The sequence below is a fragment of the Falco punctatus genome (genome assembly GCF_963210335.1).
Source record: "Falco punctatus genome assembly, chromosome: 13".
Lineage (NCBI taxonomy): Eukaryota > Metazoa > Chordata > Aves > Falconiformes > Falconidae > Falco > Falco punctatus.
In genome coordinates, this window is record NC_137593.1 from 18,237,419 (window position 1) to 18,253,694 (window position 16,276).

Genomic DNA, 16,276 nt, shown 5'->3' on the forward strand with positions numbered 1-16,276 from the left:
TTTTTGATATTTGTATATGCAAAGTAGCCCAACAGGCACCATATTAGTTGTTTACTAATGGAAACTTGCAACCATGGTTGGAGTAACTGCATATGCGGACACAGCCTGTTGGTGTTCTGTGTATTGCATGTCCTAAGTAGTCTGTAGAACAGAAGTTCTAAAAATGACTTAGGAGTTTGTGTCCAATTGCTTTTCTCACTCTAAAGAAATGTTTTTGTTCTTTTGTTATATGTTTTTATACTTACTTGCTTCTTGGCATTCAGTTCCCCATAAAATCAACATCTATGTTTAAAAATATTTTTTAAAGGCAGGCCGTCATAAAATGCATATGGATGTGGTGGTATTAATTTAAAATTGTATGTTCCAAAAAACCCACAGAGGTGAACTCATTTGAGAAACAGTCTATCTCCATACAACACAACATATATTTACCTAAAGAATGTTACTATCTCTAGTGGTATTACCAGTGAGAGAGGCAGTGGAAGTGAAGGATCATTCACATTTGGAGGAATGCTTTTAGTTTCATGTCATCCTGTGGTATGTGTTTGAGATGTATGGAGAAGTATAAGCATTTTGGCTAGTCCAGGCGTGCCTCCCCACTGTCTGCATGTGCTGAAATATTTGTCTCATCCACACCTTACTTATATAGGGTAAAACAAATAGACCTGGATTGTCATCTTGTTCTGTATTTGACCTCCAGCAGTGGATGCCTTGAAGAAGGAGAGATGGAGAAGTAAACAAGAAGACAGTGCCTGCACCTGGTCAATTGTTATTGCCTAAAAGGGTGTGGGATGAAGTAGTTTGTGCCTGATCTCAGCTGGTGATCATGTTATGGATCCTTCAAGCATGAGATTTGATTACCTCAGGTCTTTCTGTTTGTGCTCATGTAACTGTAAATATAACACCTGCGGTGTTACCTAACTTGTAAAATGACCCAATTTTATAACTCTCTAACCAAGGAAGTACACTTGGTTGGAAGAGGGAGCCTCTTTGTCTCAGCCAGTAACATCAGGCCAGACAAAGTGAAAGGGATTTTTCCAGCTGTGACCTCTGCAAAAGCTTATAGACAACATCTGCTACACACTGTTCCTCAGGTGGAGGTGTCCTGCTCTGCCTGTGCTGTTCCGAGTGTAATATATGATGCATACATGGCAGTACAAATACATTCAAAGTTAACAGATCAAAATGACTGTACCTGCTGGCAGTCTTATTAATGGTTCAGTCATGCAGTCTGAAGGGTGAGTCTGAATGAGTGGCGCATTCAGATCAGGGCTGCGATACTTGAAATACCTCTGAACCCGCCATGTTACGCAGAACGTTTAGAAGGATACTGCCAACCACAGGAAATACTTCCAGGTTCTTACTAGGTGCTTAGATCTTGGGTTACAAAACAAACATCAAATCCTATGCGTTTAAAACCAGATTCTCTGTATTTCTCTTTGGATGTAGTATCTACGGAAAATGTCATTTGCAGTACAAGGGCAATTTTAAAGTTTGCTTGTAGAAGGGAATATTGTAAATTATTGATAAATGACTGGGCCATAGGCATAGCAATCCTGATTTACAGTGCTAGTCCTGAAATGCAGGAGCACAGTTCAATTGTATTCTGCAGTAAATTTATGCAAATTAATTGTCTTTCATACTGATGAAAGCTGTTTTCACTCTGGGCAGAATGAAATGACTCTGATGTCTCATCCTGTTTTTTCCTCCCCTTTTCCCTCCACCCTGATCTCTGGGCACGCGCTCTCATTGTTTTTTCTTTTTTTCCCCTGCAGTTCCTTTCTGTATTCCAGACAAGGAACCTGGTTTTAATTTTCATGTGTCATGTCTGTCTCATAAAACACACACACTGGATCATATGACTGTTGTGCAATATTAGAGTGCTGTTGAAATGAGTATCACATAGAAGGACTTGTAAAGTCATCTTGAAATAAAACGTACTAAGTTTCAGTTTGAAAGGGGCAATAATTCCATACAGATGACAGAAGTAAAGATACACTGGCCACGAGTAACAAGTACATTTAACAGTCCTTGTGGCTTCAGCCCCAGTCACTGTCACACCTGGCCCATATGGCCCAGCTGAACATGGGCAGGTGGAGGGGGGACAGTCGCAGCCCCTTGGGTGGGACATGGTGGGACTGTTCTCATGTGCTGCTGTGGGGCTGCATTTGACATGAGGGTGGCCCTTGTGGGGTGCACAGAAGAAATCGGCCATCCAGCATTGACCCAAAGCATCATTGGATCACAGTCAGTGTCCACTTACGAAACAGCTATGGATAACTTAGTTATGTTGTTCTGCCCTGTCCTAAGGCTCTGTGTGACTAATGATTTAATAAGGTTTTACTCTGCACATGCGAGCATAGCTCTTTGTCCAGTGTACGAGTTCAGTAACGCAGTTTCAAGAACTCTGGAAATTAGGCAAGGGAAGAAGATCCTTCATGGATGTGGGCTGTAGACTTCAGTGACGGGTGTCTCTGTAGGACTCGTGAACCAGGGATATCACTGTGTTACTAATTCTCCCTTGCAGTCAGTGCTGCATGTTTTTTGAGTAGGTTGTGGCAGCAATAATTACAGGAGTTTTAAGGTAAGTAAACCACATGAAAATGCCTTTTTGCTCCCAGCCATTCAGACAATAATACGCTTCTCAACATGAGACCCCAGATGAGGGTCGTACAGGTAGATACATCTCTACTGATTAAGTAGAAAGATGTGGGGATTTTAATGATGCATGTTGCTGCTGAGTTGCCAAGCTGATCTGGGAAGAGCTTGTTTTCCTGGGACTCCTGTGGCCTCAACTCCACAGCACATACTGCAGCAGGACTCAAACTGTTCTCAGGCTCTTTGCTCTGGGAAGGTGAACTGGAGCCAAAACCAGACCCTCCTCCTGCTCCTCCACTCTCCTCCCCTCCTTTAGCTGAAGCAGCACAGCAAAGAGCCAAGCTGACGATGATCTGAAGGATGAAAGAACAAGGGAAACTGTAAAACATGTAGGATGTTATAGAAGCAAGTTAAGAGACTGCCAAAAAAAGCAATTCTTTCTACCTAAGTATGAACCTGTTGTGCATGTGCTTTAGACACAACGCAAAACAGGAGGAGAGAAGCTTTTGAGTGTCCGCTTGGAGGGGAAGGGTTGTGCAGCTATGTGATGACTAATCAGCCATCATCATTTTGGGGCAACTGTTTCCTTCAGAATAATTTTGTATTCCTGTCTCACAGAAAAACGAACAGGGGCAGGAAGGAGTTCACAGAGAGAGAAGTCTGTTAACCGGGAGTGCTTATATACAGTCTCCTCTTGTTAGTGCTGTTATTACACACATCTGTCTTAATTGAGGAAATATCCTTTACTTTTCTCTTGTGCTGTGTTTCCTGATTTGCTGTCATCTGCACGTGTTGAATTATAGATAGCTGTCATGAACAAAATAACAAGGCATGGTCAGCAAGGGCATGCACACTGTCATGTTTTTCCTGTTGACTTTCATGGGCATGGGTTGGGGTACGGCATGAAGGGGCTGGAGCTGAGCAGAATATGTGCTTTATGTCTGACATGCCTGCTGAGCTTTGGTTGGCCCCTGTACTCTTACAGGCTGCTTGTTTGGTTATAATGGCTGCTAGCCCCTCTGCTTTGGAGCTTGTCCCTTCTCCACTGTGTTGCTTTCAGATTGAGAACAGAGGTGTGAAAAGTACCCTTAACTGTTTCTGGACGTGCAAACCAGCAAGCAAGAGAAAGATCACAGTCTTCCAAATTTGTATGAGGCATCATTCGTTTACTGCAGAATCACAGGCCTGTGATACCAGGGGGTGAGACCGTCCTGCAGTGACACAGCGCAGAGAGGCTGGGGCTGCCAGTCTTCAGTCCATGGCTGAGGGCTGATGCTGCTGTGGGCTTTGCTGAGAACTTTGAGGTATTTCTTCCCAGCACACGCCAGCTAGGAGGGCTGAGCTGTTTGTCTCCATGTCTGTCCCTGCCCTTTGCCGAACCCTGCTGTTGCTAAGGCTGGCACCCAAACAGACTGTGGAGCCAGAAGCAGGAGGTTTTTGAGATCATATCTCATGGTCCTGAAAACCTCTGGTTTTAAACCACTTAATTTTTGGTAGCTCTTGCAGGACAGTTTCCTAGGGGAAAACAGTGCTCAGTGAGAAATATTGTCTGGGCAGAAAATGCTGATTAAAATACAGCTTTCTTTATGGAGCTGCTTTAATAAGTAGGAGGCAGTCTTCCATGCCATGGACTGGAAGCAATTGTTTGTCAAGAATAGGAGGTTTGCGTTTTTGACATGCAGCTCTGTTTTTTTAGAAAGACTGTAGTTGGTGTACTGCGCTCTGAAAAGGCAAAAGCAAATAGAAAGGTCATGGCTCTATCTTCTTCCTCCTCTCCAAGTTTAGGAGAGGAGGAGGGAGTGCAGCACGCAGGTTTCCAACTGACCAGAGCAGGGTATGGCAGCAGCTGCAAACACTTCGCTTTCGGGTGGAGAGGTAATTTCAGCACTTCTGTGCTGATGTTTTGCAAACTGCAGTTGTTTCAGAGGCACTTTTTCCACATGTGCATACTTGGACAAAGCAAAATATTTTTGCTTAGCATTCTTGGACTCCCCTTTGTGCGTCTCTTGTTGTACAGAGATTCTTGGAGTTCTTCAGGCTTTTTGTAGAGTTTCTTTGCACTGACTCAGAGGAAGATTTCACATATATGCTGGCAAATTGTAGTCTGACAGGCTGGTGTAAACCTGGAGTTGTTCCAGGGCAGTAACTGAATCAAAATCCGGCATGGAATTACAATGCTATTTCTAGATTCTGAACTTTCCATGATTTCCTTCTAATTTGCTTTATCTTGCACTACATTATGTTTTAATAATGCTCAAAATAAAACAGATTTATTTTTATAGTGGTATTTTTAGAAGAATTATGATTTCGACTAACTATTTTTACATCTGGGTCTGTGTTGCGTATGTGCTTACTCTCTCCATGTTACTCCTTTGTATATCTAAGGATAGGAGTATGCCTGTGACGCTCTGGACATGGTGAGAGCTACTGATGGAGAGAGCATCCATGCCTATTCTTGGACCTTTTCTTCCATTTTCTCTTGCTGAGGAGTTTTGCTTTGCAAGACACATGGCCATTATATACCCAGGAGAGGTGGTGTTTGCAGGCTGCATGAATGTATGCTAATGCAAACCTGCAAAATAGCTTCTTTTAGGGTGTCCTGTATTATTTCTATTTCAACGTGTTCTGGCTGCTGGAAATGCAGGTTGTGAACATGAGCTGTCAGTTCTCTGTGTTCTTTGGCATGCAGTTTTGGATCATGGTAACCAATTGCAACCACATTTAGAAGTCTCCCCCCCCCCCCCCCCCCTCCCCCCCTTTCTTTTCTTTCTTTTTCCTTTCTTGTTTCATTTCCCCAAGTTGTGGCTTAAGCGCGGCCATGGATCACAATGGTGGAATTGCTTTATCCCAAAGCACTGGGGTGATGCTATTGGGCTGTCCAAATGAATAAGCCTTAGTTGGTTTGACTGTAATTTTGCCTTATTTATGGAGCAATTCCTAAACAAAATACTGAGAATAATTAATATTTAATTCTAACATTCTCTTAGTCTCAGAAAATATCAAAACCCATCCAGAGATTCAAAGCTACCATAACTATAATGCCACAAATCTGTTCACCCTGTGTGGGCTAAGATGAACACATCTTCCCAGTATCTTTGTAGTGGTGGGGCAGAAAGATCTGTTCTTTGGGTCACCCTTGCAGAGGTGACAAGTAGAGACAACTGGAGGTGTCCTGCAGTGCACCGTAAGGGTATGGTAGTTTATTTTTTTAATGTTGCGTTTCAAAATGAAGAGGAATATGGTTTCTGTTATCAGAGTAGGTATTGCCACATATGGCCAGATGGCTTTCTTGCTTACTGGGTTAGAAAAGGAGGTAGGCTGTCTTTCTAACAGATTCAGGAAAAAGAAAAGTAGAAATATGAATATTTAGCAGATGAGCTGCATTTGGGAAGAAGTTTTGAAGTATTTTTTTTTCCTAAACAAATATTTACTTATTGTTTTGTATTTCTAAAAAAATTAGTTTGTCTTTTGATAACAATTTTAGGTACCCTTTCTGATTCTCATGGTTGAGAAAATTTGTTGTAATGCTTTGTTTTGAAGACTTTTTGAAAAAAAAAGTGTATTTGTGTATATGTATGTATAAATGTATAAACGTTTTAAACTTGTTTCAGTAGCATGAAAACACTTTTATGGAACCCTTTCCATTTTCTATTAGCAAGTTTACTGTGGGTTTGTTTGGTCTCCCTCCTCCTCCCCCCCCCCCATTAATTTGGTGTCAAATTTGTTATGAAAATGTCCTTGTACTTTATACCAGTACATAAAGTAATGAATTGATTTGGATTAAAGGATTGGCCTTATTAGGATCGTCCTTTAGTTAGTGATTCTTCCATACAAAAGTCTGCTGAAGACAATAGAAATTCTGTGCACAGACCCACTAGGGGCCTGGGCTGCAGCGGCCTCAAGGAAAAATCCTAAATTCTTTTATGATTACGTGTTTTGACTATAATGTTTCACTGTTGTCTTTGTAATTTAGCCATTCTTACAGAAAGTTAACAATATTTTTTTTTGCTTGGATCGCTATAATGATTTCTGCAAAGCTCATTGAGTTTGCTTTCCTATGTGGTTGTGTCCCATGTGGGGTTTTTAATTTTGCTCCAAGCTCAACCTAAACTTCCTAATTTAAATAGATTTCACATCAAAGTCATGGCAAACACAAATGTTTTCCTTGGTTCTTAATGACATTACAAAATTGGCAAAACATTATTTAACCATGGGCCTGGGTTCCCCATCTAAGGAGCTGTGCTACCAAAGTTACCTGAATTTGCAAACTTTGGTGGATAAAATAATGTTGTTTATAGAGATTGAAATAAGCAAGTGATGGAGATTTGGGAGAAGAAATTCATCAGGGAGAAGCTTCAAAGCATTCTTGAGTCAACTCCTCGTTTTCTAATCCCTTCTACCAATAGAGGTCCTTTTGATGCACACTAAATTACGCTTATCAATTGAAATGGAAATCTGTTATTTACGTTAGGGACTGATGGTTATCAAATAGGCATCCGTGATGAAAGACATACACTTCAAGAAGTTCATCTCCAGCAGCTTAACAGCAAAGCATTGATGGTTTTGTCCCTGGAGCCAGGGAGGACTGAGGGTGTTCCTGAGGGCACCCCATCTCTGCTGTGTTAACTGCAGTCTAACATGTCTCTGAATTTTCCACCTTTACCCGAGTGGAATCAATTACTCTTTCTGTCAGAGCAAATCCAGTACTGCTTGAAGGGCGCCTGAAAGACCGGTGAGGCATTCTGATAATTGCAAGGATAAATTGCTTTCCTGCCTAGCTGAGGAATCCTTTAATTATACTGTTGGAGGCTTTGCATGGCAAGGGCAGAGCATCAAGGGGGTGTAGAGCTTCAGCCGGCTGTTTGGGCCAAGCAGCATCAGCTGCTGCTTGGGGACTGGACACACTTTCTTCTCTGTCTATGCCTACTTCTGTGCAGTCAATGCTGTGGAAAGGGAGTCACAGCAGGCAGCAGGGAAGTAGTCAAACTACAGTCAAACCAAACCAGATTTTAAAATGTCCAGTAGGAGAGTGTAGGGAGAATCTTAATCCCAGCAGATTTCTATGCCAAATCTGCCTTCAGTATTGCATGGGGAGCAGGTGTGAATGGAGCATCCGGAATCCAGTGCATGTGGTCTGGCTGTGGTCCTTGCAAGCTGATTTGTCCCAGCACCCCACCGCTTCACACTGCCCTGGAGAAGAGGGGGGAAGCCTGGGGCTCACCTCTGCAGTGCATTTCCTATAGCAGTTCATCAAGCCCGCAAACGAACGGGCTGGCAGTCTGCTGCCTCAGCCACAGACCGTGGCAGAAGATATTCCTATTTCTATGCAGTTCTTTCTAAAGGCATTATCTATTGAGCAGTTGGTTACTCTCAGTGGGAGCCAGAGATTTTTTTGGTGCAACTTCTGCAGTCTCACAAGGAAGATAGAAAACATATAAAATATTCTCTACCACTTTCTGCAGAGCTGCTTTCAGCATGCAGTTGCTGGTATGCAGCTGTCCTTCCAGTTTTTCTGTAGGTTGCCACCTGGGGAAATCCCCCTCTGCCCTGTTGCACAAGGCAGGGAGAGCACAGAGGATACGACTGTACTGTCATCTACCAGTGAGTACCTTGCAGCCGGATTTGTGGATATCCAGCCAGTGCAGGAGGGATGCTGTGCTGCAGAGCGTGCATTGAAGGGCAGTGCAGTGAGGTACCCAGGTGCAGGTCTGCAGGGTGGGTGCTGGTGGGCAGGAGGGGAGGATGTGATGTGCTCATAGCAGTTTTCTTGACTGGGTGTCAAAAGCTGTGTAGAGCTGGTCACAGACTATGAGCCAGGCTTATTTCAAAAAGAGGTTCCATTGTTATTCAGTTATAATGTATGTTTTACTGAGTCAAAGCAATGTTATGGTCCGAATTAAGTTATCTGCCCACTTGGAAAATGCCCTAGGGTTGGTTTTACACTATCCTCAGTTTTTAAATTCTTAGCCATAACTCCCCAGGGAAATCCCTGAGGAATCTCTGCAAGCCTAGTTATGAAATCATGTGGCTTGTATTGATTTCCACAGGATAGATCTCTGATTTCCCATTTTATGTACTGTATAAAACATCTTCACTTACCTGTGCTGTCAGGGATGTTGGCCAGCAGTGAGATAATGCACATCTGTGGAAACAGATTTATTACTTAAAGTTTTGAGAGCAGGAGGCAACTGTATTAGTTGCTATGATATAAAACAGCCCATACCAAAATGTTCAGGACTGCAGTGTGTTCTTTAGGGAATGTATAGAAGGGAAGAGCTGGGCTTAGTGGCAACCTTGTGCAGTAATTACCTTATGGCTCATATTTAGCCAAAGTGAATCAAATAACCTGTAATGATGAAACAGGGGTAGGACCATTTGTGACAGTTACAGCTTTAGTTTAACAGGTTATCGTGCATTAAATTATTTAATAACTAATGGGTCTTTATGCTACGATAACATCTGGTTTTGATTTTTTCTGCCTACAGTTCTTGGCTTTATACCAAAAGAAGATGCACCTTCTCTCTGACAATCAGTTGGATTTTCCAGCTGCCAAGTCACAGAGCAAGCTCATTTCAGACCTTAGATTTCTGGCTGTGAATCCAAAGTAATTCAGCTGATTTCAAAGAAGTTATTTCATATGTGAATCTTTCCATCAGATATATATGCAGACACACTATCATCCCATGTAAAGAAATCTGGCCATCTCCCCATATATTGTACCGTATGAGCTAATCACAGCAATGGAAGTTTTATCTGTTTCAGTGCAGACCGTGATTTTTTGTAGTTATCTTTCGCTCTGACTTTCCCTCAGGCATCCAAGTACTATCTCTCTAGAGGAGACTTCAGCAGCAGACATTAGGAATGGGGAAAGAGTCGCATGATATGAGTCATTAAATAGCAATAAAGAAAAAAAAATAATAAACTATAGCTGTCTCAGAACAGGAACCACCTATTGTGAATTTTCAAGATTTTTTTTGCTTTTGGTAAATGTCTGCTGCTCTCTCCAAATGGAAAGCTAAAACCCAAGCTGGTGAATGTGCATTTTGCACTTTCACTATTAGTAAAAGCTTCAGTCCTGTCACAGAAGTGACTCAAATGTTCCTGTTTCATTCCTTCTCCATTTTCAGTTTCTTGCTTACCAAGATAGTAATTGCATTTGGGAGGGGAGGAAGGGCTGTGTTAGCAGCTTCGTTTGACAGCCAACTTCAGTTCCTAGAGGGGAGAAAAAAAAAAAAAAAAAAAGACAAAACCCCCTTAAGATCTATCTGTTGCAGTGAATTATTTCTGCTGATTTGGGAAGGCTGCAATGCAGAGGGTAAAGTTGCATCCAGTCCCCAGTTGGAGCTGCTCAGAGACATTTGAGATGGTGGCTGAGCAGCGTCCTGGGAGGGAAAAATACAGGTGGTATATTTGGAAATGTCCTTGAGGGGCAGTTTAGGCAGAAGCTAGACCATAGCGGCTTGTTTTCTGAAGCTGAGCCCCTGCTGTGACAGACGCAGTACAGCCATGTGCTGTGGCAAGCTCTCCATCTAGCATGGTTGGAGCAGCCTTAGCAGCAAGCACTTCTTGCTGCACATCAGCCCACAGAATGTAAATATTTAAGGAGTCCTGTTGGAGAGTAAGCTCTTTCAAGAGCCTTCTGTTTGTAATAATTCACAAAAGTAACTGTTTCCTACTCTACAAAGAGTATGTGGTAGGTTCCTGTGCTTAGGCACTTTGCTGAAATCATATGAAAAGCATAAGGAGCTGGTGCATTCAGCTTGCTGCTACTCGCTAGGCACTTGACCAGTTCAGCACAGCTTGCTGTCCCCACAGCAGTGGGCTCTGTGGGCTCGTCATAGCCCACCACTGCCCTCCTCAAGCACAAAACTGGTTGGACTTCAGGCTCCCTGAAATGTGGTGGTAGAACATGTCATATCTCAGGTGTGTAGCTCACCTGCTCCCAGCAAACCATGTCCCCCCCTTTTTTTTTTTTCATTTTCAAGTGCTGAATAACACAGGATGCTGCTGCCTACAGATGTTCACTGGTCAGACCACATTTTTTATTAGGACGCAGGGATTTTTGGAATGTACTGCTTTTGATACCATTGAGGGCAAAATCAGATGATGGCTTTGTAGCTGGTGTGGTTGAAATGTTGACATCTTTCGGGGCTCTGATAGCACCTCCTCTGTGGGAGGATGATGTGGTTTCAGCACACTGTCACTGTTTCTAACCTGGTTTAAGAAAATTGTGCTATAAAGAGCCTTCTGCATTCCAGAGCTGCCTCTTGTGGCCCTTTATGCAATGAAACCATAAGGAACAGTGAGCTCCCGCATTTCTGACAAAAATAATTTGGTTTTTTTTCTGATGACTTTACCTTGTTTGTTTTGTGTTGTGTTTTTTTTTTTTCTTTTTAAAAGGAAAGACATTTGTGCTGCCGCAGAGCAAGCGCAGTTGTAGTGACTTTATTTTGTATCACTGCAAATATTTCCGGTATCCCAGGCTCAGCTGAAATGAGCAGTGTAAACATGCCTTCCAGTAGCTCCTGACCCTCTGAGGTTTTCCTACATGGGTACAAGTATCCCATGCAGCAACTTCTGCCTTTACAGGCAATTTCTTCTTCCTTTAGACTGATGCCCATGTATTAGTCATGTCAGGGCAGGAGGCTTGCCCAGTGGTGTGGATTGATGCAGGATGAGTTAATGTCTTGTTGAATTAAGAATTTATTGTCTTTTCCTGCCTTGTGCTGTATTTGACAGTTGTTCACGGTCTGATGTCAAGTCATAATAACTTAGTATTTTTTCATCTCTTTAAACGAATGTGCATGGGTTATTGAAGAAGGCTGAATAATCAGCTAATTTGATTTGGTTGGGATTTATTCAGATAATAATATTTATCATAAATGTGCACTCTGATTAGATTTGTTAGATATTATCATGAGCCCTTTACCCCTGAGAGAAAACAAGAGGTAAAAATGTTCTGGGAGGCTGGCCAGCAATTTGGAAATTTCATAGTAAAAATATGAATAATAGTGGATGTTTGACATTGATATAATAAAATCTCATTTCTGTAGTTAAGAATTCCCATATATTGTGCTATCCAAGAGGAAAAGGAACAGTGCAACTAACTCAGGTGATTATAAGGCAGTTCTCAAATGTTCGTAGTGTTACTTGAAATTTTTCTTATTGTCTGAAGAATCAAAGATGTGGGTCATGCCTAAACTAATTTTCTCCATCTTTTCGTTCACCACCTGCCTGCTGCATGATGCCTGTGCTGAATGTGAGTGCTCCTGCGTGGCTGCTGCTTCTGTAAAGAACCAAGAAGGAACACAAAAATCCCTGTTGCCATCTCAGTGTCTGGGAGGCAGCTGAGTAAGAGGAAGTGGAGGTTTTCTGGTGGTACAGGGAGTGCTTTGCCCTCAAGACTGGCCAGATCGGAGTGATGCAAGTTCACCTCTGTCTTGGAGTTGTGAAGTACTGCAAATAAATAAATAATAATTTGTTCTCCTGTGATGGTAGTGTATCAGTGGTACTGTAATGAGATGCTCCCAGGTTTACAAGCTGCTGTTTTCCTGGCCCATCTTAGTTTCTGATTCCTTCTCGGTTTAAAACAGACATATCAGCTTAAGAGAAGAAACAGATTGTTCAGTTGGAAATAATTAAGTGAATGCAAGCTCCCCAGTGCTACAAGATGCAAAGTTACCTGCTGGTGCGGGTGGGTTACAGGTCTTTCTCTGTGCTTGGTGCATGTCTGTTACAGCCTGGTTCTCAAGCTGCTCTTTTTTTTTTTTTTTTTTTTTTTTCTGCACAAGAGATGAGAGGCTTTTAGAGTTGGAGGTTCTCCAGTTCACCAAGGGCATGTTGACTGCCACCAGAGTCCCATGGTCAGAGTTTATATGAGGAGTAAAAATGTTTCTTATTGTGTTAGGCTGTCATATAAGCAACTGCAAAATGATTGTTTCCAAATCCAGTATATTCTAAACTATAGACTCTACAAGACCTCTTGACTAGTGTTAGGTGTCTTCTACAACAAGTGTGTTTATATTTGGCCACCGAGTGGCACTCCAGACCCAGCAGCCTAAGATGGAAGGGTCTATTTCTCCATCAGGTTGCAAGGATCTAAAATACAATTATTTGCAAGTGTGTAGACACCATTGAATCATATTGACTTGCTGAAGGTTAAATTGCTATCTTCAGAAATGTTTTTATAATATCCGTCTTGACATTTCATTATCCCAGTACAATATAAATATCAAATTTGATTAGCTGTGAAGCAGCAACAAAAATAAACCAACATCTTTCCATCATTTTTACTTTAGAAAAATAGTAGTAGGAATCATAAAAAATAGCTGGTTGCCAAAGGTGGATTGAAGTTTAAAAATATCCATTGAAAATGGTATTTGGGTGGGTTGCTAGAATATTTGTTTCCCAATAGGTGCTGTTATGAAGAGTGGTGGTGTTGGAGGCAGATGTTTAAGCTGCTGCATCCATTGCTGGGTGTAAGGGTATAACCTATTGCGGTTTGGACAGTGCTAGTTTTCTTATCCAGCTTTAATGTGGCTTCCAAGATTCATTGTGACACTTTGAAATTGTGTTGTGCTTACAGGACCAAAACCTCCCAGTAGCTTGCCCAAGATCTGGTTTTTAATCAAGCAAAATGTGAATAAAACATGACATTTAATTGACCTTGATAGCAAAACCATTTGTGGGCAAGTGGCTGTATCCACGTTTTTATATTAAGATATTATGGGTCAAGCAAACCTCTAGTGTGAATCAAATTCAAGTTACCCTGAATTTGAATAGGGTCCTGTGTGCTGGAATTTAAGCAATGCAATATTTAAAACATTATTCAGTGTCATAACAAATCATCCATCATACTCTGTGGATCTAGAATTGTTTATAACCATTTTTATTACTGTGAACATTTTCTAGCTCATATAATTACTATTCAAATTACATGGCATCAATCTAATTCTCTTCTGTGAGATTAATGGGTAAATCCAGCCTACTGTTTTGCATATATAACTGTGAAGGCAGCTGTTGGAAGAGGAAGTTTAGCAATATTTCTGAATAAATGCACTTGATAGAGCTCCAGTTCCTAATGAAGATGGGATATCTCTGCAGCTAAGAAAGAATTACAGTTCCCTCTGGAGCATGCCTGCCGCAGAGAGCATTGTTAAGTTTAATGACTGGTTTTGAAAAGAGGAAGAAGTTGGTCTTCTCCCTCTGTGATCACTGCAGGTCGCTTCCGCGTTTCACATTGTGCGTGGTGGTGATCACACAGCCCCGGGTGGGGTAAGTGATTGCAGCTTCACTGACATCTGCACGGCTACAGATTTGCACTGGGCACAGACGTCTTCCAACTTTCTCTAAACAGTCTTTTAAATGTCAGCATCCTGTGATGGGAGGCTGTATCAGACCAAGACTGAAATTTCAGTTTCAGAATTCTTTCTTAAGTTTGTTTTGTTTTGTTGGCTTTTTTTACTGCAAATGCCAATTGCATGTTCTGTTGACTTGATATTTTCAGGAATCTTTGATTCTTTTCAAGTTACGTAAATTTATCTCACAAGTGACTGTGTACTGCATATAGGTACCCTTGGGGCCTATCTTCTTGTGACATTAACTGCTGTAGGGATTAGTATACAAACACTTCAAGAACAGAATCTTTGTATGCTTTCTGGTTTGTATTCAAGTTGCAAAGAAGGCCATTACTTTCTAGGCTGTTGCTTAATTGAGATAAAATTAAACATTATTGGCTGAAGTTATATTATTTTATAAGGGATTTGTACTGCATTATGAACTGCATCCTTAATAACTGATAATTGCAATCATTTTTGGAAGTGTGATGTTCCTTTTTCATGGTAGTAGAACTATAAAACAGGATTAACAGCAGTGCAGCAGAAATAGTTTATCCGTTAGAGGTGTAAGACGGGAAGCCATTCTTCATTTGTAGCTTAAGAAATGAAGAAAACACTTCATATTTTCCTTCTAAGTAGCAATGGACTGTCATGGGATAATGTGTGACAAATTTCTCTTCAGTTTCTGTTCTTGAACCTGATTTCCAGTGCTGATTTTAGGGGTTGAAAGAGGCATTCAGGAAGGTAAGCCAAACATTCGGGAATTTTCAGTACCCCATCCACGTAACCTGATGGAATCCTTCACTTCTTTACCATTGGTAGTGCCTGATAGGTACACAACAGAAACATATATTTACATTTTAGCATTTAACATATGTAGGTTATAAAATGCTGAGCTGTTACACTTTGGTGACTCTGGATTTGTTTTTTTTTAAACAAACAAAAGGTCTGATACTCTGCCCCTGGTCTGGTAGAGGTGCTGAGACCCCAGAAGCACCTCTGAAGGACCAGGTGCTGCTCCAGCCCATGTCCTGGTGACTGAGGAGCTCTGCCAACTGGTGCCAGGAGATGGCTCAACAGTGTGTGAACCCCGTCTCTTGCTATCTGGGTGAGCACCCTGCACACCACCCAGCAGACAGGATGGGTACGCGGCCACTTTTATTCTAGTCTGATTTGAGTGAAGGTGGCAGTAGCGTGGTCAGCTAGGGAGGTTGTGGGTGGTTGGTATTGGGGTCTTTGCTGCCACCTCTGCCTGGGGTAGTCCTGCTCACCCTCACCATCCTCCCCTACAGGCCAGCCCGTGGTGGTTAGAAATGTTTTGTGGGTATCACTGGGAGCTGGGAAGGAGGTCACACTCATGCTACAGCTGTACCAATGCTTTGGTGATGGTAAGAACTTTATCTGACCTCTTGGGATTTCCAGATGTTGCTGGTTGCTCTGTTTTAGTATACAATGTTATTTTCCCTTCCTTCTCCTCCTCTGTCAGCCTACAGAGATTGCACATGCCTTGCACAATAACTTCTCTGCACTTAACTTGCTAATCTCACTTGTCCAAGCAAGTGTGTCATCTGTGTATGACCATGACCTTTCCTTCCTAAATAGGCTTGATCATGCCAGAAGACTTTATAAGCCAGCAGAATGGATTTTGATCCCTTTGAACCCCTTTTGGCTTTGGTGCAACATGGCTGTTACAGTGGTGCCTCAGCAATATTAGGGACAAACACAGTATTTATCCTGGATCTTGGGACAAACACAGTATTTATCCTGGATCTTGACACCACTGTATTGCATCACAACTTCACTCTCATGTGTTATAGGAGATGCTCAAGTAGTCCCACATGTCCCTACATAGCATTGATATACTACTGCACTGTACATAAACCTGGTGTATCAGGCATCTAGTTGCACAGATTTCCACACTGAAAATACGGTTTATGAATTCTTTTTTAGTTTTTCAGTAGGTCTCTGTGAATTTTCCAGGTTTACATTTCAGTCCAGGTGCTTTAATGCGAGTGGCCATGGACTGTGCAGCTGAAGAAGGAGGTGAGGGAGTAGATATCAAAAAGGTTTTGTCATTTAAAAATGGGGATTGCTTCAAAAGGCAGACAACAGTGTGCAAGAGACTGTGCTGGCTGCCACATTTCTGCTTTGTGTGCTCTGTCCCAGAGGTTAAAATTGTATTTTTTTTCTTCCACTTCACAAATGCCAGTGACCGAGTGCAGAGTAGGTTAAAGCCCAGACAACCTTCCTCTTAGGCAATGGCTAGAAATAACTTTGGGGCAGTATGAAATACTTCAGATAGACGTTCATATGACAGCTTGGTATTCAAGCCATGAACCAGA

General features: G+C 41.9%; 1 protein-coding gene across 2 annotated transcripts in view; it reads left to right on the plus strand.

Moving 5' to 3' along the window:
* PID1 (phosphotyrosine interaction domain containing 1) overlaps positions 1–16,276 on the plus strand; it is a 150,998-nt gene that overhangs the window by 56,688 nt on the left and 78,034 nt on the right. Inside the window, exon 3 of one of the 2 annotated variants that reach the window (XM_080409986.1) lies at positions 15,227–15,322. The exons of the other annotated variant lie outside the window; for it this stretch is intronic. Coding sequence (XP_080266112.1) covers positions 15,227–15,322 — 96 coding nt within the window. The remainder of the gene's footprint in view (positions 1–15,226; positions 15,323–16,276) is intronic. 2 annotated transcript variants of the gene reach the window in all.